The sequence below is a fragment of the Cyprinus carpio genome, chromosome A3, assembly GCF_018340385.1.
Source record: "Cyprinus carpio isolate SPL01 chromosome A3, ASM1834038v1, whole genome shotgun sequence".
Classification (NCBI taxonomy): domain Eukaryota; kingdom Metazoa; phylum Chordata; class Actinopteri; order Cypriniformes; family Cyprinidae; genus Cyprinus; species Cyprinus carpio.
In genome coordinates, this window is record NC_056574.1 from 12,263,680 (window position 1) to 12,287,311 (window position 23,632).

General features: G+C 37.2%; 2 protein-coding genes across 2 annotated transcripts in view; both read left to right on the forward strand.

The window, feature by feature from the left end:
• LOC109059404 (nuclear factor 1 X-type-like) overlaps window positions 1-23,632 on the forward strand; it is a 723,368-nt gene that overhangs the window by 447,621 nt on the left and 252,115 nt on the right.
• Window positions 3,995-17,408, forward strand: LOC109048259 (TLC domain containing 4b). The gene is given in 8 exon segments (XM_042715152.1): window positions 3,995-4,299; window positions 7,505-7,657; window positions 8,804-8,893; window positions 15,091-15,104; window positions 15,107-15,148; window positions 15,276-15,370; window positions 16,198-16,220; window positions 16,318-17,408. Coding segments are annotated over 7 exon segments (741 nt in total). The 5' UTR covers window positions 3,995-4,299; window positions 7,505-7,511; the 3' UTR covers window positions 16,649-17,408.

The following is a 23,632-nucleotide window of genomic DNA, read 5'->3' on the forward strand; positions in this document are numbered from 1 at the left end:
TTAGTAGACAGTGTTAAATGTCATGTTCAGGTTCTGTTTCATATGAAGTTCAAACTAAATTAAGTACAACACTATATAGATAAAAATCAAAAGATCGATAGATAGAAATCGCTGTCTGGGGGCACCTATATCAGACCCAACCCATTCCTGCTCTTTGGAAACAGCACAGAATGCCTTGTAATACAGTGGGATGTTAGCGTTTGAAGTTATTTGAGCTATTTGATGACTGAATAACATGATGTACTGCTTAGGTGATGAAAGATGAAAAAAAATTGTTTCAGTAATGGAGGGAGATTTTACATTTTGATGAAAAATTAAGACAATCATTATTTTCTATTGGAAGAACATGCACTGATGAATCATTGGTAATAAGTCCAGGAAAGTGTTTTAAAGGAAAAAAAAGTTCACCCAAAAATAAAACAAATTGCTGAACATTTACTCACCCTCAGGCCATTCAAGATGTAGATGAGTTTGTTTCTTCAACTGAACAGATTTGGAGAAATGTAGCATTACATCACTTGCTCACCAATGGATCCTCTGCAGTGGAAATGGGTGCCGTCAGAATGAGAGTCCAAACAGCTGATAAAAACATCACAATAATCCACAAGTAATCACACACTCCAGTCTAGTTATTGTGAAGCAAAAAGGATGACAGGGATGAAGTTTTTCACCGGAGTAAGCGAAGCATTATTATGGATTGTTATTTTTTTTGGCCAGAAGCCAACAGTTTGAGTGGTTTAAAGTTAAGATGTCTTGATGTATTTGTTTCTTACAAACATGTAACTTTTCACTTCACAAGACATTAACTGATGAACAGGAATGGTGTGGATTAATGTGATGTTTTTATCAGCTGTTTGGACTCTCATTCTGATAGCACCCATTCACTGCAGAGGATCCATTGGTGAGCAAGTGATAATGCTAAATTTCTCCTAATCTGTTCCCATGAAGAAACAAACTCATCTACAGCTTGCATGGCCTGAGGGTGAGTAAAGCAAATTTACACTTTTGTTTTTTTTTTTTTTTTTTTTGGGGGGGGGGGGGGGGGGGGGTGTTCATGAGAGAGACAAGTTGGCTGTATGTGCTGTACCATACAGTATGTAAGCCATGTGTTGTGCACTTCATAATTTTATCGATCTCTGCTAGATCTGTTTTATTTGCCCCTCTAACTCTAGCACTCTCTATTCTAATTCTAGTCTTTAAAAAAAACGTGTCCCTTTTAGACTTGCACTCTATTCATTTGTTGCTTGTTTTCTTTAAAAAAACACTAGCTTTCTAATCTTTTTGTATTCTATCTGTTTTCTTTTTATTTATTATACAATTAACAAAAGCAAAAAGACCTCTAACACTAGCTTGCTCTATTCTTTTTCTATTCAATCTGTTTTCTTAATTATTTATTAAATTATTAAAAAAAAAGAAAAAAAAATCCTTGCTATGTGTACTGCGTTAAGTTAACTGAGACTTGTTATAGCACTTGTATATCATTGCTCTTTTGTTGATTTTGATTGCTTCCATTGTCCTCATTCGTAAGTGGCTTTGGATAAAAGCATCTGCTAAATTACCAAATGTAATGTAAATGTTATAATGGCTGTTTTTTCAGATTTTTTAGAATGTTTGCTTGAAATAACATTTCTTTTCTAACATAGTGTTTACTTAGACTAATTGTTTGGTAGTGAAAGTAAGCGGTGTATACAAATCGTGTGTACTTCAATCAGATGAGTGTAAACGCTCCACCTTGTTGCACTCCAAACAGATGAAAATTAATGTTTGTAACATTAACTGTGACATCTAATCTGTCTGATGCCCCTCAGCCTTTACATCCTAGCACCAGGTCCAGCCTCTGCCACATTCTGTGCTACGTACACTTACTGTCTCTGTTGTAAGAGCACCATCTACACATGCTAATAAACACCTTCTCACCCTTAAAACACTCCATTAAAGGTGAAGTCTGCAATTTTTTACCACTAGAGTCAAATTACAACACCAATGACTGATTTCAAACAGGTTTCCCCAACCTCTATAATTGGTCAGATAAACAGAAAGTCCCACCCCAAACTCACGCTATTGAGTGAGCCAATGCTGCTGTTTCGAGCTGGTCGGGACTCTCACAGAAACAGTGTGAGAAAGAGTCACAGCCATACAGTGTTTACACTTTTTGGGCGAATCAAGCTGTGAATGGTTTATTTAGAGTTTGCAGTATTCAAGACTGAAAAAATTACATGCTTCACCTATAAAAATCTTTGATCTGTAGCTCTCAGGTCTCTTGTTCCTTCTTTCATACATACAAATAAAAAGATGTTTGTACAGTTTTGCAAATAAGTATTTTGTATAAAAAAAAAAGAAAAAAAATTAAATGAGTTTTGCACACTGGATTAATTTGTTACATTATTGATTTTTTTTTTTTTCAGATACACCCAATGAGTCACTGATCTGTGTTTTGGGTAACTGAATAAAGTTTTACATGCCTCTGACTCTTTCTGTAACATCTTTATTAAAGGTTTTGTGAACTACTAGAGGCCTGTTCCATTTTAGATACAATATGTGACCAAAAAGAGCCTTTTAATATGATTTGGCTCATAATTGTGTGCTGTTATATAAGCCACATGGACTGGCTTAAAGAATGCCAGTAAAACAGTATACATCTAATTCCATGTTATGTTTCTTAATGTTATACGGTGGGGAAGTCGTGGCCTAATGGTTAGAGAGTTTGACTCCTAACCCTAAGATTGTGGGTTCGAGTTTCAGGCCCTGAGGTGCCCTTGAGCAAGGCACCGAACCCCAACTGCTCCCCGGGCGCCGCAGCATAAATGGCTGCCCACTGCTCCGGGTGTGTGTGTGCTGTGTGTGTGCACTTTGGATGGGTTAAATGCAGAGCACCAATTCTGATTATGGGTCACCATACTTGGCTGTATGTCACGTCACTAAATGGTTCTGAATATTTGGATGATAACACTTAGTTCTATGCAAAAAAAATATGTGTATAAAAACAGACAATTCATATTCAGAAGAGTTGCCTGTCAAAGTGTTTTTTTTTTTAAAGACCAAGTCTTTTTTTTATTTGTTTGGTTTTTTTGTATATTGTGGTTACATCTTTGCTTTTGTCTGTATGATAAAAGTTCCCCAGCTAATTATATGTTTGATGTTGACTATAAAAGAAGTTCTTCAACTGCAAATGTTCTTTGGTTAGTAATTATGATGTCAAAATAGTAAAGGCTGGTTGGGTTAACAAAAGCAGAACTATTCACTGCCATCTTCTAATGGTTGCTATTGCCTGTCTATGCAATCAAATGACAATATGCACAGCTAAGGGGCAGATAAATAAATACAATTCTAAAGCCATTTCATCAGTAAACAACTACATACAAACTGTTCAAGGCTTTTCGCTCTGGAAACAATTTCAAACCAACAAAACAAAAACAACCTAAACAGTATTTTTCTTGATTAGTTTTCCCATGATGCGTCATTATGGTCAATATTGCACAACACATGTCTGCAAACTAAATTCTGCTGCCGTCATGCTTTAATGCATTCCTCCTAAAGGGGATTCATGAAGTGTGGCTCGGTAGAAATAGATGAGTTTGTTTCTTCATCCGAACAGATTTGGAGAAATGTAGCATTACTGTACATCACTTGCTCACCAATGGATCATCTACAGTGAATGGGTGCCGTCAGAATGAGTCCAAACAGCTGATAAAAACACCACAATAATCCACACCACTCCAGTCCACCAATTAACATCTTGTGAAGTGAAAAACTCCATGTTTCTACTCATCTACATGTAGAACATTGTCATTTTTGGGTGAACTAAAACCAAATCTTAAAATGCATGCATTGCATTTCATAGGATGCGTCTTTTTTCCTTTTGCTTTATTTTTTGCATTACGTGCTTTTGTCATATAATATTCCAGAAAACATACTAGAAGTACAAATGTTTTATAGCTCTATTATTCTGTCAGACTGTGGGTTTTAATCAGTAGCGTCTGTGCGGTGGGCAAGGCTTCATCAGGGGGTGTGGAGGGCGAGTGGGCGGAGCCTGTCGGTGAAGAAATGCAGTGTTTGGTGCAGCGGGCGCAGCGGAGCTTCACGAAATCCTTGTGTGTTTTTTAAAGGTGGGAAATGGCCTCTTACCAGAAGCACAGGTTTATTCGCCAGTACGCCACAGAGGACGTGCGGGTTTGAAGACAGCAAGTGAGCAAAGCGCTCGCTAGCCGTCGGCCATTAGATAAAACGGGGTGCGTGGACCGAAGAAAGCAGACAACAGGATCTGGACACGTTTACGCGGACCTATGAGACTGTTCTCAGGTAATGTAACGTTACACTGTGGATGTCATTCGCACAGTGTGTGCGCGCAGAAGCATCGCTCTCTGCACCTGTCACGTGCATTATTTACATGGCCATTGTTAAAGGCGACTGATCACTGATGAATAGAAAAGTTTAGCGCGACAGAGTTGCGTTGGACACTCATTCAAGTCGCTACGTGTGCAGAATTTTCTTACGCACTGCACATGCAACATATTTTCTCGCGTTAGAGCGGCCGTGTTCCCTGCGTGCGCGTTTTGTGGTGGACGGTAGGTTACGCACATTATTATGCAGCGCATTATGACGCACCTACCGGGGTATTATGACGCAGCCGCTCTCTTTACATTTCAGAGAACGCGTGAATGTAGAATTCAAATTCAGAATCAGAAATTGTCGCACTGTTATTAAGGCGAAACTGAAATTGTTCAGTGGAGCAAGCTTCCGCATAATTTTGTATGATGGATTTTTCCCTGTCAGACGTTTCAGGTCACAGGTTCTTAAAATAGACGATTTAAAATGTGTGCGATGATATTAAGGAAATGTTCCTTCTCCTTTTGAAGAAAAGTATTAAATACATTTAAGCTTTTTATGATTGTGTACTTTTATTTGTTTGTTTGTTTAGGAGTGTTAAAAAGTGAAATCTCCTAGAATCACTATTTTGACCTTCTCCCCTACAAAGACTTTTAACTTCTAACTCCACCCTCTAAAATTTAATGTATATGCACTGTTTAAAAGAAACAAAAACAAAACAAAAAAACTATAACAATGTGTGATGATGAAAATGACCTCATGTTAATACAATATATTATAGCCTATTGTTTTATATATATATATATATATATAACATCTGAAAGAAATAAGAAAATGAAATTTACATACATTTAAGTGATTTTTATATATGCACTTTTTACAAAGCTAAAATATTAAAAAAATTTTACATTTTATATATGTATATATAGGACTGCAGATCTTGATATCATGATCATGATATCATAACAGAAGTTATTATTTGAGAGTTTAATTCAGAAACAAATTATTTCTTATTATTTTTATCAATTGAAAGATAACTGACTGCTTACTTATTGGCAAGTCTAAGGTATCCCGGTATTTTGGCATGCTGACTCTTTCGTTCATTAGCCTATTGTGCATAATATGGGTATGAAGTGATAAATAGATACCAGTCAACTACACATCTGCTTCCGTAAGACACATTTGTCAAAGTCAAACCTCAACTGATGTTAGAAGTTCATAGTGATGGGCCTGAGGTGAAAATCTCAACCATTTAAGAGTAGGACTAACCTTTGCGAATGACCCATATATGGTTTGTTGTTATTGAAAAAACATCTGATGTATCATGTTATGGAATCGACATTAATTTGTGCATTATTCCCAGCTCTTATTAATTTCAGCCATGTGACCAGCCATGAAATTCTGTGGTTCATCTGGTGGTTGATTGTTGTTGAAAGGTTACCTGAGGCAAAGTTCCCTCTCTTCACTGCTACAGTATGCAGAGTGTGCTCCATACGTGCCCTCTTCACAGGAGCTCACATGTTGCCAATCACCCTTTTTTAGTCTGTAAATAGATTTACAATTGAAGCGTTAACTTGGGCCAACAAGGAGGCTGGTTACTAGATTAGAGAAAGACATTGCGCAGATCTCATCATGACCCTATCTGCTCCTCTTTAATCAAGGTCTGATTGTTGCAGTCATGCCAGTACCTGGGTAAATGATTACAACCCTTGTTAGTTTAATCTTAATATAGTACCAGTGAAATGTTTACTGTCATTTTTGGTAGGATTAGTCCGTTTAAGCCCATAGTTTGTGTGTCAGACCCGATCATGAGAGGTTTCGCAATGGATTCCTCAGCCTCTCTTCTAAGTTCAAGTGAATGTCTTCAGTTTGTTCCATGCATAAGAATTTTTTTCTTATGCATGGAACAAACGGGGGTTATAGCTTGATACAATGACACAGCTTGAAAAATACCAGATGACTCAATATGACCCTTCAGCATGCTGGGGGTCAGAGACCCACTCTATAATGAGACACACACTTATTACATTCCTCTTGCCTCTGGCGCTCATTTTTCTGAGATTTGGAGACATTGACCTGAGATATGAGATGTTTCCTGTGCTTGTTTTCTCTTAAATTTCTTAGTTTTATCTTTTTATATTCATTTTTCTTTTAAGACTATTATTTTTAGTGAAAAACTGTGCTGCATGTAAAATCCAATGAATAACATAAGTTGCTTTGGATAAAATCCTACCAAATGCATAAGTGCAAATGTTTTAAGCTATTTATTCTCTCAAATATTTTCCTAAGAACATTTAATTTTTTTTAAGAATGAAATGATATTATTAACAGTGTAATAAAAATGAACTGGTTTTATACTATCCTGCACATGAGGTTGCATTGTTTAATACAAACTATTCAAAACTGTACACTAGTAAATCTTAACGGTACAATTTTACAACTTTTACAGTTGCTAAAATGTAATGTAAAATGCATGAAATGTGACTTAAACTGTCACAGAATAATTTTCTTGTTATGTTGTAATGCACAGTATTTGAAATTGAACATTTTACGTTTAAAACAAGTTGCATTTAAGAGATTTTAGACAAATTTGAGGTTATCAAAACTTAATTTATAATGATTTAAAAAAAAATTGTAAGAACAATTTTAAGTAAAATGGAAAAGAACATTTGAATTTTTTTGGAATATGTGGAATTTTACTGGAAATGGCAGTTAGAAAATTTTATTCTTAAGAATATAATGTGAATCTGGATAAAATCCTTCTAAACCTGTAACTGTAGATGTGTGTAGATGATGTTTTAGCTATTTGTTCTCTTTCCTCTTTTGAAAATTTGACAAACAAACTATGACTTTTTTAGTGCAAACAGAAACACAAAAATAAATATTTTTCAGAAAAAAAAGTGATTATTAAAATGATTAAAATTGGTCTTTCTCATTCCTGCTCTCACATTCTCCGCGATAATCTTCTTTGAACATTTGAAAACAATGACTTCATCCACAATATTGCACATTTAATAACTTTCTTTGTCAGACTACTTCTTTACTCACAAACAGATTCATGCATAACACATAGTCTCTGTGAAAATGAATGAACGGTCAGTTGCTGTGTGCAATCCTGCCAGAATAAACTCAGGTAAGAGCACAGATGTGACGGTGTGTTGTGATGTCTCTTGTGCAGGTGAGAGATGGATATGAGAGAGGTGTATGTGGTGGCCAGCAGCTTCGTGGGGTTTCAGGTGTTATTCTCGTGCGTCAGTCCGGTCCTGTCTTCCAACTTCACGGAGGGTTATGGGAAACTTCCTCCAAACAAACTCAACGACTGGAACTCCAGGTATCAGCCTCATATAACTCAGCACTGCTCTAATAGAAATGTGGTTAGAAATGCGTGAAATGATATTGCAATGGAAGTTTAAGATCGAGAGAAATATATGATAATGGAATTGTATCCAATCAAATGAGAGAATTATCTTTTCAAAAATACAAAGAAGCTTGCGAATGATCATTCATGTTGTGCGTGAGTGCAATCTAGTGATCTCTGTACTGTACTGTATTGTGAAATGTAGGTGAAGGCCGTTTGGTCTAATCACCTTTCCTCTTTATCTTTTGTACCTGGTTAGCTTTGACCTTACATCTCTGTACAATACGCTACATGGTTATATAACATGTCCGAGGTTAAACACATGTTTTTAACCTTGAACTGTTTTTAGAAGATGCTAAATACCACCTGTTCTTGTTTTGACAGCTTACATTGTTTTAAAAGTCATGACATGTCTTTAGTGAATGAAACTGGTATGATATTCTGTTAGCAAATCTAAATGCTTTGACAATATCATGGGAGTACAGAACCAGTTACATTGATTATTTGCACTCTCTGTAAAAATGCAGTTCTTTCCTACAAAGACCACTTTCATTTCTGAAAGTTTAACAAACCTTGTTTTTTTTTTAATGGTACAATAATATACTTGTAATTAGAGTTTTTTTTTTTTTTTTTTTTTTTTAGTGTAGAGCATTTTGCACAATAGTTTGCTTAATAGTGGCACACACAGGGTTGTCTCACTGTGCAGATAACAGATATGAAAGTCTACAGTCCACAGACAATGATTTCTCACAAACACACTCACACTAATGGATGGATCAGATCAAATCATAGTACCTTCACTGTCAGCTATCTAAGCGCAGATATCATTTCCTACTGTGTCAGCATCATGTTATCTATGTGATATTCCTAATTCTGATTTCTTTTGACCCAATGTGCAAATGATACAATTACATTTTCTGTCCCTTGGGCACAGTTTAATTATTGACTATATACTTATTCGTGTCTAATTGGTGCCGCATGGCCAAAAATTCATGCATTGGATTTGAATCATTGAACTGAATAGGCAACCGTACAGGAAGAATAAACAATGAGCGCCAAAGTCAATCTTTGATGATTACTGAAATATTGTTTGAATGGTTTTATCTTTTATTCCCTCAGGCTTGTGTCCACGGTCCATGCATTAATTGTGGGGCTGTTCTGCGTTTATATCCTCTGGTACGACGATGCCGTCAATGAAGACCCCTTCTGGTAAGTGCGGAGTGTTTTAAAAACAGGGTGCTTTTCAACTCTGTGTATAGTTTTTTGGGATCTCGTGATATATATATACTATATATATATATATATTAGATATATAATACTATATATATATATATATATATATATATATATATATATATAATATATTTTTTTTTTTTTTTTTTTTTTTCACAGTTTAAAAACAAACACAAAAAATATGGGTCTTTAGCAGAACAGCTATTGTTGAATCCATAAAGGTCCTAAATTGCAAGAATCAAACCTATAAGTAGTACCAATCAATAATTGCGTATCAATATTTTATATGTTCATTTGATATGATAATTTTGCTTTATCCAAAAGTTTTAGTTGAAACTTTTGCTCCGTCATCATCAGTAATGTGTCTTCTATAGTCACAAGGGCACACAACTGCCGTCTCATTTGTCTTCTTTTCTTATTTTTTTTTCTTCTTTCACCTCTCTTCTTTAATATTTCCTTTTCTGCCTGCTGCCTGTTTGGTCTGCATCTTTGCATCCTGAAGGGGGGAAAAGAATGGTAATTTGTCTTTGTAGTGGGTTGTCACAATCCTCTGTAGCTCTGGTCCAAAAACCTAGTGAGCTACCTACCTAGATAGCATTTTATGGCCTAATTGTAGTAATAATAATAATAATACTTCATGGTTATGATTCATACATATGCTGCATGTGAAGTTGCTGTTTTTTAAAAGCTTTCCAAAATACACAACAAGGCAGCTCACTAGGAACAGAGCACATGTCTCCTTTTCATCTCATTTCTATTCATCTCTTCTTCTTTTGGCATTTCCGAGTGCAGCAGCTTCTCAACAACCCTGATCTGTTGTCAGTGTCTCTTTTCCTCTCTCCCTTCTCGATCTCTCAGATCATAGAGTTTTTAATCTTCTCAACAAGGCGCCTTTTCATTAGGAAACACAACAGATGCCCAGATTCCCCTCCTCTGCCGGATCATGTGACAGTCCTCCAGGCCTCCTCTCTCCTCTGATCAGTCCCTCTCACTGTCCCACAGGCCGTCTCGGACAGTAACACTCCCCCAAAAAACATAACAAGAACGAGTATTACTGAGAAGAGAGGGAGACTGCTTAACCTTCATTCTCATCTCATCCTCATCCTTATCTCAGTACAAACAGGGTCATTCTATGATATGGATGCCTTTTTGAACAAGGTTTTTCACCATTTTTATAAAGTAGATACCAAGTACCAAGTAAATTTCTTTACATTCTTTACTGGTTTTCATACTAGATAATGTCACCTCTTTGGGGTCTGTTTTGTCTCTTTTTTCCTTGTTTGAGGAGTCCAGTTTTTGACTCTTCAGTGCGATCATGACACCGTTTTAGAAATGGTTTGTCATTATATTGGCTGTTCTTGTTGTGAGACGTCGGAGCAGTCACACTGCATGAGTTGTAAATATCCAGTTTCTAATGTAGGTAAATTGCATTGTGCAAATCTCAAGCTTCACTGATCAATATTAATATATATCAGTCTATAAATAATGCATTTCAGGGCTGATGGTAAAAAGAGACATTTTTTACAGTCATTATTTACACAATGAAGGATACAACAGGCACTCGTTTTGTAGAATGACTCAACACATTGTTGAAAGAAAGTTGAATTGTTTCAGTCATCGGGCTTTTGTTTGCTAAATGCTCAGTCAGAGATGATAGCCTTAAGCCAGTTTACTTGATCCGGTCTGGCCTGAAGAGCGTTTTCAAACCTTCAAGCTGATCTCTTTGTGTTTTATAGTAATGACCGCATACACAGTCATCCATCCTTACGTGAAAATGGCTTTCATTAGACTCGTCTGCTGTCGGGTCAGTTGTCTGAATCTGTTTTCTAAAGCTGACCTGCTTGTCCAGATAGTGAACTGAATGAGATCAAAGGTGAGAAATTTGCTTAGGTGTGTCTGTCTGTCTAATTAAACTTTGGCCTAAATCATTTTATCCTAAACCAGTGAGTTATCTGTTCTCAGCTATGAATAAAATAACTTGATAATTATGTTGGTGAAAGGTTAATGTAAGGATGACATGTCCCATGAAAGAAATAGATAAAATAGGCTAAGTTTAATAAGTAATTAATAGTTGAAATGGAATTCTGAATTCTGGTGTCGTTTTTTTTTTTTTTTTTTTTTGCCAAATTATTACAAAGGTTATTTTACTATCCTTTTACAGCTTTTGTTGATATTTTAAATTATAATTTTTTTTGAATATTTTCTGTTTTCATTTTAATTTTAGTTTACGTTTTAGTCATTTTGTTGAGTATTTTTATAATTTTTTTAAATGTCTATATAGTTTTTTAAATAAATTTAATTATTCATTTTAGTTTATATAGTTTTAGTTATTTTAGCACTTCAAGTTAAACTAAACGAAGATGACAAATGTTGGCAACTATCTGAAATATAATAAGTGTGTATATATATATATATATATATTACTTTCAGTAACTATCATAACCCTAGGCAAAATACTTATTATTATTATTATTATTATTATTATTATTATTATTGTTAACATTATTATTGCATTTGATTTAATTGACATTGGTTGATATCTGTGCCCTTTTAGCCTTTTAGAGAATTGTATGAAAAATAAATGCATGATTTAATTTCTCAATTTTGTGAGCATCTTATATTAGACAACTGGTGGAAAAACTGCATTTTTTCATTTAATGCAATTTTGTCAGCACAAATTGTATTATCATAATTGCATATAAACTTCTCAGAAAATTTTCAAGAAGTCTTGGTATATTGTATGTTGCCTACTTTATGACTTTGTAGAGTTTCCATAAAACCTAATAATTATCATGTTCTCCTGCATGATCCAGAATGTTCCATAATGTTGCAATCCATTAACCTCTGCTTTTAATGTTGTTCATTAACAGATGAGCAGGTTCACATGTAGAACCATACAAAACACCAGAGATATTTTTAAATGTTAGAAAGTGCATGATTTCTTTCCGCAGATGGACAAATGTGGTCTATTAGAATAAAGGCTTTCTTATTTTGTCCAAATGAAAAAATATTGTAAATACTTCAGACCACTTGCACATGTAAGACTTCATATTCCAGGTTGTAAAATTCCTGCACTGATGCTGGGCGAGCAGTGAGAGTCGAGTGTTTGTTTGACAGAGGGGTCAGAGGTCAGTGAAGGTGACAGTGGGGTCACGCTGAGGGTAACTGAGCTTCCTAGCATTTGAATTAAGATCACCTCTTCTGCTGCTGGACACCTGCGACCACCGTGTATCAGTTCCCTGATTGCTTTACAGGGTCACAGAGAGACACGCATCTGTGAGACTCACATACTATAACACTGGCTTGTTATCCGTTCATTGAGATATTCATCTTCCATCGTATGCTGTGGTGCTTGATGCTTGTCTCCACCAGGGTTTTGTGGGTGGATTACTTTTACATTTAGTGCAGTGCTCTGTGTTTGAGCTACAGGAATAATTGTTTTATGGGTTTATGTGCCCTTTTGTTTAATTTCTCTGTATAAAGTGTCTTTGTTAATTCTGATCTTTGTTCAAAAGGACCTAATCTTATCATTTCTGCGATGAGGAAAACACGGACAGAATCGCTAAATCCAGTCATTACAGTTGAATTTACTGTATAATGTGTTATTTAGATTAGATTAGATTCTACTTTATTGTCATTGCACATGTAAGGTACAAGGCAACGAAATGCAGTTAGCATCTAACCAGAAGTGCAATAAGCAGTAAGTACAGGATATATAGTGTCTACAATATGTTACAAATGTACAATAAATATACAGATAATGGACATAATTTACAGATTTTTAAATACTATCAGCATGATATACAGATAGGTGTACTATGAACATACTATACAGATGGATTATGTAATAAGTGCATATTCACTATAAGTAGAAACTATGAGCCTATGAGCATTATTTACAAAAGTGCAATGGACAGTAAAAAGTGCATAGAGGGCAGAATTCAGTAAGGAGACAGCTGTAGGGAAAAGCTGTTCCTGAGTCTGCTGGTCCTTGTCCGGAGGCTCCTGAAGCGCCTCCCGGAGGGCAGGAGGTTAAACAGTCTATGGTCAGGGTGAGAGGAGTCCTTAAGAATACTGCGAGCTTGACCATAGACAGCGTTTTCCTCTGGATGTCCTCAATAGTAGGAAGTGGTGTCCCTGTGATGCATTTGGGCGGTTTTCACCACCCTCTGAAGTGCCTTGCATTCAGCAACTGAGCAGTTTCCGTACCAGACTGTGATACAAACTGGTCGGGATGCTCTATGACTTCGCACACCGGTAAAAGTTCACCAGGATGGCTGAAGACAGTTGGGTTCTTCTTCAGTGTCCTGAAGGAAGAAGAGGCACTGGTGAGCCTTCTTGACCAAGGCTGGAGGTGTTTGTGGTCCAGGACAGGTCCTACGAGATGGGTGGCTCCCAGGAACTTGAAGCTGGAGACCACGTTCAACAACCGTTAATGTGGATGGGGTCATGCGTGCCTCCTGTCTTCTCTTCCTGAAGTCCACAATGAGCTCCTTTGTCTTGTTGATGTTAAGTAGCAGGTTGTTGTCAGTGCACCATGCGGCCAGGTGCTGTACCTCCTGCCTGTAGGCAGTCTCATCATTGTCTCTGATGAGGCCAATCACCGTGGTGTCATCTGCAAACTTAATGATGGAGTTTGATCCATGCACAGGCTTGCAGTCGTGGGGTGTAGAGGGAGTAAAGGAATGGGCTCAGCACACAGCCCTGTGGTACACCAGTGTTGGGTGGGGGTGGTGGTGGTGGAGCAGGTGTGGCCTGACCTAACATGCTGAGGTCTGTTGGTCAGAAAGCTTTTTTTTTGAAAGCCATAATCCACTCGCAGAGGGAAAGTTGTTAATGTCCAGGGTCCTGCAAGTTGAGTGGTCAGCTTGGAGGGAATGACAGTGTTTAAATGCTGAGCTGAAGTCAACAAACAACATCCGTATATATGTGTTGTTATTGTCCAAGTGTGTGAGTATAGAGTGCAGCACTGTTGCATACTGCATCCTCTGTGCTCCTATTGCTACGGTACAAGCAAATTGGTGTGGGTGGGGAGGCAAGTCCTTGAGAAGTGCTAGGACCAGTCGCTCAAAGCACTTCATAATAATAGGTGTGAGTGCTACGGGCGGTTAATCATTCAGGCCCATCGGGGAGGAGTGTTTCGGCACTGGCATAATGGATGTGGACTTAAAGCATGTTGGCACAGTTGCTTGGGTGAGGGACAGGTTGAAAATGTCTGTGAAGACCCCTGCAAGCTGGTCAGCACATGCCCTAAGCACACGTCCTGGAATGCCGTCCGGGCCAGCAGCCTTGCGTGCGTTGATCCGGCTCAATGCGTCGGGGGTCAGAGTTGGAAAAAGTGTTCTTCTACCTTTAGCTTGTAGCAATACTGGGCCTTTTTGATGCCCCTCCTCAGGTTAGCCTGGATTTGCTGTAGGATTTGGCTTCATTTTTGATTACATTTGTAAAGATTAATTCAGTTGTTTTTTTAATAAATTTTTTCACCATATTTGATTATAAATCAATCATAAAACAGAATTCAGACAAAATTCACTTGTAAAGTTTTATGGATTCAGATCAATTAGACATCCTTTATGGTTACTTCCATTAAAAAAAAAATCCAAAAATTTAAAATGGATAACAGAATTTGGGGGGAAATAAAAATGTATTTCTGTATTTTTCTAATGCATGAAAACTGATCTGAGATCAGTTCACTACAAGATACTCCAAGCAAGCACCTTTGCTTTAACTACTTGAATTCAAACACAACAACCAGTGTCACTAACAGTCTGATGGCAGTTTGTTTCATACAATAAGCATATTTATAGTATATTTGCCATTAGCTAGATATGTATTTGCTTACAAGATATAATAACATGCAAACGCTTGTAGATTACTAGCAGTCCAGATGTCTCTGTATGTTCACCCACATGATGAAATGAATGCAGTGTTATGTCATTGGAGTATGATTTTATGGTGTAATGTCAGGTGTAGGGTTTTGATTTTGTGGTGTAATTGACAGTGATAGTATGGCTCGAGTCAGAATCAGGTTAACTGGGAGGGTGACTTGGCTTTTTTTTAAGGCTTACACCCGTTCATGTTAATCTTGTTAAATCCAAAACTCTTCCGTTGCTGACTGACGGCAATTCTTATGCAGTTTTGTTGAGATGTAGCATTTGTTTTTCGTCCCTCAGGGGTGATCCCAACCTGGTAAGCTCAATGTGGCCATCACCTGTGGATACCTGTTCTATGGTATGAAGCTTTGTTTTATTCTGTTAGTTCAAGCACAGATTACACACAGATATTTTCAGGTTTGTCTACAAATGTTTTTTTTTTTTAACTCTCTTGGTTTTTCTTCCATCACCTGTTCTTCTCTCAGACCTGGTGCTTCTAGCTTGTAACTGGAGTGCCATGGGTGACGTGTTTTTTGTCTGTCACCACTTGGCGGCGCTGTATGCTTATGGATTTGTGCTGGTAAGTACCTGGAACATGTATTTACTATAAGGATTACAAAAATAAAATAATAAAAAACCTTGATGATAAGAATCAAATAAAAAGTGAGAATCTTTTTTTTTTTTTAAATGGAAAGTTTTTAGAAGGTGTCATACATTATAGAAACGTGTTCTGTAAGTTTCTAAACGAAACTAGTCTCATTGTCAGTTCCTTTTTTTTATTTAAATTTAGATTTTTGTAATTTTGAATATTGTGTTTGAATTTACAAATTGCCTGTTTCCTGGGCTTGTCATTTATTTATTTATTTTGTAAGTTAGTTACCATAATATTTTAGTATCTCTGAGATACTATTATAGTGTTTACTAATATTTGGAATCAGTTTTTATATTTTTATATTTTTGATTTTTAATAATTTTTTGGAGTTTTTTTTTATATTTGTGTTGTGTATGTCTAGCTTGTATTATTTTTATTTCAGTATTAGGTTTAGGTATTTTAGTACATCACAACGAAATTAAAAGGAGAGAAACTTGTTTTTAGATTTTATTTCAGTTAACGTTTTATATTATTTTGTTGGTAACAAAACTGTTTTTTAATTTTAGTTTTAGTTTTAGTTAGTTAACTATGATAAGCCTAGTTAGTTAAGACATTTGATTTGGCTGATAAATACTTTTTCAAATATTAATACTAATGTTTCACTACTTATTTTTAAATAATAATATATTTTAGAATTTTATAAATAATTTTATAATTTTATAATTTTTGTTTTTTTTTTTTTGTTGTTTTTTTTTTTGTTTTTTTTTTTTTTGTTGTTTTTTTTCATTAAAATGGCTGTAAGAAACAATATAAAGTTGAAACCATTTGTCAATCAAAGGTGAGATTTTATTTATTCCTTTGAAGAGGTTCTGTTTGGATCCATTAACTTGCCAAATGCTGACCGTCTCATCTGACCTCTATTTCTCTCTCTGCAGGTGGTTTTTCGAAGCATTAGGTTACCCTCGTACTCACCCGCTGGTTGTCGGCAACGGCGTCGCCATGGCGATCGTGTTCTTCCTCGTGCGGATCGCCGTGATGCCTCCCTACTGGGCAAAAGTGTTTGCCACCTTCGGTACGCCAACGTTCGAAAGGCTTGGTCTGGCAATTCAGGTGGCCTGGATCGTATCCTGCGTTTGCTTGGATATCCTAAACACAATCTGGATGTACAAAATCGCCCGCGGCTGCTACAAGGTCATTACCGGCAAGCTAAGAGGAAGCAAAGTGGTCTCCAAAAAGACCAATTACACCAACAACCACACAGACTGAGAGTCATCCACGATAATGACAGATTAGATTAGACGTGAATATAGCAACTTCTGAGTCTTTATATTGCGCTCTGGATGCATGTGCTCTCGAAACAGAGGTTGAGAGGAGAGAGTTTCATCATCCCAGTGTGCTTTTAACCTCTTCTTCATGTACGGACACCCTGACTTCACCAAGCCGATAAACTAACCTGTTATGCCTCAAACACAACCAAAGTGCCTCCAAGCACAAGGAGAAGCAATAGAACATGAACATGTGAGCTTGTGACCACAAAAAGTCCTTAGTCAGGCAGCACCCATCCATGTTTTTCTCGAAACCAATCGTGGTTGCTTTGGGAGCCGTGTTTCCTGTGATATTAACACTGATGTGCCTCAGTGAACTCCAAGTTTGAACATCCACAACTTGTTGCACATTTGGTCGGAAGTGCTCATCAACTTCGCTCAATCTTATGTCATTGCCAGTCTGAACGGTTGCAAGTCTCTTGGAAAGCTCAGATCTACCTCTCACACCGTGTCAAGCACAAGAGCGAACGCCGTATGGACTCGAGGAACACTCTCAGCCTCTGCTTTTATAGTCCAGACTTCTAGAACTCATCTTGTGCTCTCGTTTGCATTTCCAGGAAGCATTTTCCATGTGGAAATGGAGTGAAAGGTGGTTTCCTTTAGCAAATACCTGTGTGCATGCTTCATTTCTGACCATGTGAGGTCACATTTTTGCAGTAGATGCGAGGAAACTGCACTGCTTTATCCATTTCTAGCCTTTACTAGAGAGACTCACATGCACAGGTTTTAAACAGTTTTGTTCTCACCAAGCAGATTATTTAAACATTCAACACCTCAAGGCTTGATGGGAACTGGTGCAAATTCACATCTTAGTCATTTTCTTCCTGCCAAATTCATGTTTTTGGTTTTGTTTTTTCAGCTTGTTGGTCACCAGAACTTCACAGCCTGACGTTTAGGCTTTTGTCATGATTCATGAATGCTGTTGTGATTCTCTTGAATGTGAGTTCCAGCTGGGCATGTCAACCCATGTTGTGTTGCGCTGTGTGGCCTTTATGATACAGTATATATGTGTGTGTAAGAAAACATATGCAGTACTTATTTCTGCCAAGTATCTGACAAGACTAAATCCCTCTGTAGTCAGAGCTAGTGTTTCTCTTCTGAAGTTCAGGTACACTTTCAAAATGAATGTTATTTTTGAATGAAAGTGGGAGAGGATTGTGGGAAATGTAGTATTTTGCCTTATATCCATAATTGGAAATAACCAAAATCATCCTCTAGGCCTTGAATATGTGAAGCTGTGACAATAGAAATATATTCGGGTGATGTTTTGAAGAACAAAATGGCCATTTGGTCATGTAATTATTATATGTATCTAGAATGTCTGAAATGAGCTGCAATCTTCGTGTTTATGGAAATGAAAAGGAGATTAGGCTTTATGGTACGTCATCCACACAAACGTTGCACAATCGAAATGCCATTGTGGCATTGATATTGTAATATTTGTCATTTTGAAGGGCTGATCGAAATTCAGTAGGAAGTTCATCTACTGGACAAATTGATTGGCGATACTCAAAATAATAAATTTGACTGGCAAAAATGGTTCCATATTCATAAAAACTTACATTTCTTTACAGTTATTGATTGTTTTCTGTACAATGGTCACATAAATGTGCCCTGTTGCTATGTAAGGTACAACATTTGAGTATATGAAATATATATAGTAAGGATAGATAGGACTGTACTAGTATAAAGCAGCTATAGAGTTAACACAAAACTAATTTTAGTACCTTGCCTCGCCTCAGATCAGCTTAAACTCTTAAATCATTGTGGATTCAAGGGTGGGAGAATGTGAAAAAAGGCTATATCCAGGATAAACTTAGTAGATGGGATTCCCCATATCAAACGTCCCATTGGATTTTATTGGTACATTGTTTACAAAGACCTGTGTTATAATCTGTGCTGCACTTGCCTGCTCTCGTTTGGATCATCCTCACGTAGAGCAAGACTAAAACCAAGACAAAAGTGTTTTTTTTCATGATCCCAATGAGCCCCAAACTGTTTGTCATTGTTTTAAGCTCACATGGTTTTAAAAATGAGCAGTCACCAACTAAATTATATGGATTTATTTAGACATTTTAAATTGCTTTGGTGCACTGTAGCACCCGTATTTGATGATGATTATCGACAAGGAGCAATAATCTATAAAAGGGTGACTAGACAGACTCTTCTACCTGTTCAGATGTTTGGACAGGGATTTTTAATTCGTCCTAATGCTGTCAGGCTTTTGTTCAGACAGCCTGGTATTCAATGGAATCATTTACTATGTGCAATTTGGTGACAAGCTCAATGACAGTATTGAATCTCTATGTATGTGTATATAATTAAGTAGAAGTCAATTTTAAGAAGTGATTATAATACTAAAATAAGCACAGAACTGTTGGATGATTGTAGTAGTTCAGGTTTCCGATCTCTTGATTTGATTTTTTTTTCTTCTTTTAACACATTACTGTTGTGGATCCAATCATCTCTGGAAATTTGAATGTGAAAATCAACACCCAGCAGAGGCCCCTTAGAGCCCCTGTGTCTATATGCTTTGAAACCGATGGATGATATGCATGACCACTAATAATAATATTGTCCAAATAGCAGTCAAGGAGAGAAATGACAGATAAATAAAGGTGAGATGATAAAAAGCAGTCCTGAATTGTTAATTTGTTTGCTTATTTTGCGTTTAGGATTATTGACTGACTGAATGCGACAGTTCAAAATTGAATGCTTTTGTTCAGCAAAAATGTGTGAAAGTTATCAAAAGAGACAGTAAAGACATTTATAATGTCTCACAGATTTCAAAAAGGCCATTTTTTTTTTTACTTCTTAAAGAATCCTGAATAAAAAGGCATCATGTTTCCAAAAAGAAAAATATAAATAATATATATATATATATATCATATATATAATCGTATTAATATATTATATATGATATATATATTGTATGTGGATATTAGCATAATATTGGTTTTCATCATGATAATACTGATTCTCGAGCAGCAAATTAGAACTATTTCTGTTGAATGCAACTCTTTGAATGGTAATGTATTTATAAATGTACTTCTTCAGGTTTATAGTGTTTTGTGATGGACGGCTGTAAGTGAAGTTAATTAGTTTCACTTTTTTATTCTGTTTATTTTCTTTTTTACACATTTAATTTACATGGTGGAATGGTTTCATGAATTGAATACTTTTCAAATTAGTGGGTCAAATGATTCATCCTCATGCTTTCGCTCTACACATTTCACACTTTTTGAAACGCTTGACATGTTTTGATGTGTTCATAAATCTACTGGAAGTTTGTTTAATGTCGGTTTAAGTAGATATTTGACTCTTGAAGTGAATGTTTTTACTTTAGCTAGCTGTTGTACATTCAGAGCACTTTTCTGTTGGCAGCACAGTTGGCGAATGGCAGTTGTTTTGCCAATTCTTCATGCTAAATGAAAATTGATTGGTTCAGTGGCAACCAGACATCCTCATGTTTAAGGAGTATTGTAAAGAGAAGTATCTGTCTGTCTCTATCTTCAGTTGTACCTGTTGAAAATGACCTCAGGTAGTTCTGCCTCAGCTCAGAGCTTGCATAATACTAGAAGACAGAAGAAAGTGGAGGTAAATGAAAGCCAAAAGAGGATGACAAAGAATATTAAAGTGGAAGAATGAGAGATCTTTGAGCCTGTAGTCTGGCTCTGATTGAATCCAGCTCTACTGCATGTACTCATGGTCAATGGGTTTGGTTCAGAGCGACTGTGCGTGTGGTGGATAACTTTTACCAAACATGGTCACAGTGCATCTGAGGCTCACTGAAATCTCCCCTGGTACCCCTCCACACACACAACACCACACATCATACATCTGCAGTACTGCTGTCTGTGACATTCTGTATGCCTCCCACCAAGTCCAAGCATGTACTTTTCACTTTGCTATTACCTGCCAGAGACGGTTTTCATGACTTGTTTTCGGAGCATGTCCAGTATACATTCACATATGCAAAGAAAACTAAACACTAAAACACTTAAAATGTCTGTACTGATAATAAATCCAACACATGGCACAGATAATTGAAAAAAAAAACGATATTGTGTTCATATGCAACTCTATGAGTTATAAAGCAAACTGAACTGCGCTCAGATATTCATCTTGAAGTTGTTCCCAGACGTAGATTTGCATTCCAGACACTATGATCTTTATATAGTTACATTTATGAGGCATTAAAGTTGTTTGAGGGTCTTATTGTCTTTTCTAATCTGTGTTGTACAGAACATCAAGCAGATTTATGATGCCATTTGCTTGTTTACAATAGTCGTCAGTACATTTTGGTGGGTGGGTTCAAACTACGGATGACTACTGTGTGCAAAAACCTGCCCCGTGGCTGTTAGATCTCCAGAGCAGCCTGCTGAATTCCTCTAATCTTTGTAGGTTGAATGAGCCATCCGACCATAAATAGGCAGACAGACCTATCCTAGAAAGGAGAGAGGAAAGCAAGGAGGGCAGGGAAATCTCTGGAACTGGTGCTTTCAGAAGCTGCTCTAACTTTTCTTTTTTTTTCCTCACAGTTTTCTCCATTCTTCCTTGACTTTTCTCTGGCTCATTTGAGCCCATAAACACATATACAGCAATCGTTACGCCTGATGCTGATGAGTGCCAAACACTCATTCCCATAAAACTGCAGCTGTTTGTCTTTTTACAATCAGTATTGTCAGCTTTTCCTTTGGCTTTTTACCCTCTTTGGTTAGTTTTTTTCAAAATCTCTAAGCAAAGATCACAGTTTCTAAATGTTGTTTCATGATATCCACTAAACGTACAGTTAAGTACTGCCAAGCAACAATTTAGAATTTATCTTAGCAACTGCCTAGCAACACCTTAGTAACCACCAGCTTTGCAAACCTCTAGAAACTGTCTAGCAATGCCTTATTAACCACACAACCTTGAGTAAACCACAATAACAACTTGTGCAAACCTCTCTAGCAACACCTTAGTAACCACCTTAACCACCACGCTACGCAACAAACCTCTAGTGACTGCCTAGCAACCCCTTAATAACCAGCATTGCAAACAATTAGCAACTGCCTAGCAATACCTTAGTAACCACCAGCTTCGCAAACCTTTAGCAACTGCTTAGCAATGCCTTAGTAACCACCAGAACACCTTCAACTAACGCTCTAGCAACTGCCACAGCAATACCTTAGCCCAACCACCAGCTTTGCATACCTCAAGCAACTGCTTAGCAACGCCTTAGTAACAACCAGAACACCTTTGCAAACCACTAGTCGACTGCCAAGCAAAACCTTAGTAACCACCAGAACACATTAGAAACCCTCTAGCAACTGCCTAGCGATGGCCTCTAGCCTCATCAACCACGTACCAGCTTTGCAAACCTTTAGCAACTGCTTAGCAATACCTTAGTAACCACAAGAACAACTTCACAAACCTCTAGCAACTGCCAGGTGGTGCAATGTCCTTGGTAACACTTAACCCACTTTTGCAAACCTCTAGTGACTGCCTAGCAACACCTTAGTAACCAGCTTTGCAAACAACTAGCAACTGCTGAGCAAGACCTTAGTAACCACCAGAACAGACCTTTGCAAACCTCTAGCAACTGCCAAGCAAAACCTTAGTAACCACCAGAACACCTTTGCAAACCTCTAGCAACAGCCTAACTACACTTCAGTAACCACCAGCTTTGCAAACCCTCTAGCCAACTGCCAAGCAATGGCCTAGTAACCACAGACCACCTTCATAAACCTCTAGCAACACCTTAGAAACCCCAAAAACAGTGACTTTGCACACCTCTAGCAACCACCTAGCAATGCCTTAGTAACCACCAGCTTCGCAAACCTCTAGAAACTCCAAAGCAAACCATTCAGAGCAAGTCTTAGCAAAAACTCTGCCTAGAAATGCATTAGAAACCACATAAATGCCTTAGGAACCCTCTACCAAGTGCCTGGCAACCACTTAGAACATCTTAATAACTACCTATCAATCCGGGTTGCCAGGTCTGCGTAAGAAAACAAGTCCAATTGCTACTCAAAATTTCAACGAGCAGACTTAAAAAAAACAAAACAAAAAAAAACAATGTAAAAGTAGCCCAATTTTTGCGGTAAACCTGTTGATTTAGCAGCACTGCTAGCAATGCTTTAGTAACCACCAGAACACCTTAGCAACCCTCTTGCAAGAACTCTTTTTTTGTTTGAAACCTGTTTACCTTTGCGCGTCTTTTATTTGCTTATCTTTGCTAAATTTGTTTGACAGAGCAGTGACCAATTCGCACCTCACACTGACATCCTCATTGGGTAAGTTATTAGGATGAAGGGTGACAAAAACAACCTTTAACACAGCACAGATCTCCAGAGCATCTAAAAATGTATACTGCTAGTTAAAGCACACCAGCATTACAAAATCATGCATTCAGACATATAGAGATGGAATTGTTTTGGGACTCATTTTATCGTGTGCTTCGTGAAATCCAGCTGAATGTGAAGTCCTCTTATGAGGTTGTGCAATGTCAGAGACCTGTGTGCAGCCTGAACACCTCTTCGTCTTGACCCTCATAGCAGGGTGATAGTCTGCCTCAGTCATGACCAAATAAAGCGTACCGAATTCCTCCCCTGCCTCTTTTTCACCCCCTAGAATGTTTACAAGAACGTTGGATCAGGCTGCACTCCGACTGACTTCCCTGACTGGGACTCCAGCTACTGTATGCACAGCATCACAGAGCCGCTTTTAGGAGGTGTTACACACTTTAACCCTGATGACTGACAGAGATTTTTGTTATGAAACATTCTAGATACTCTAGGGCTTTGCTTTCTGTGTTTTTGAGTGAGCACACTTTAGAGTATCTGATGTAAAATATTCCCTCTGGATGCACTAATATAAAAGTGTATATCCAGACTATTACTGAAAACACCATTAAACATAACTGAATGAGTGTGTGATCAAA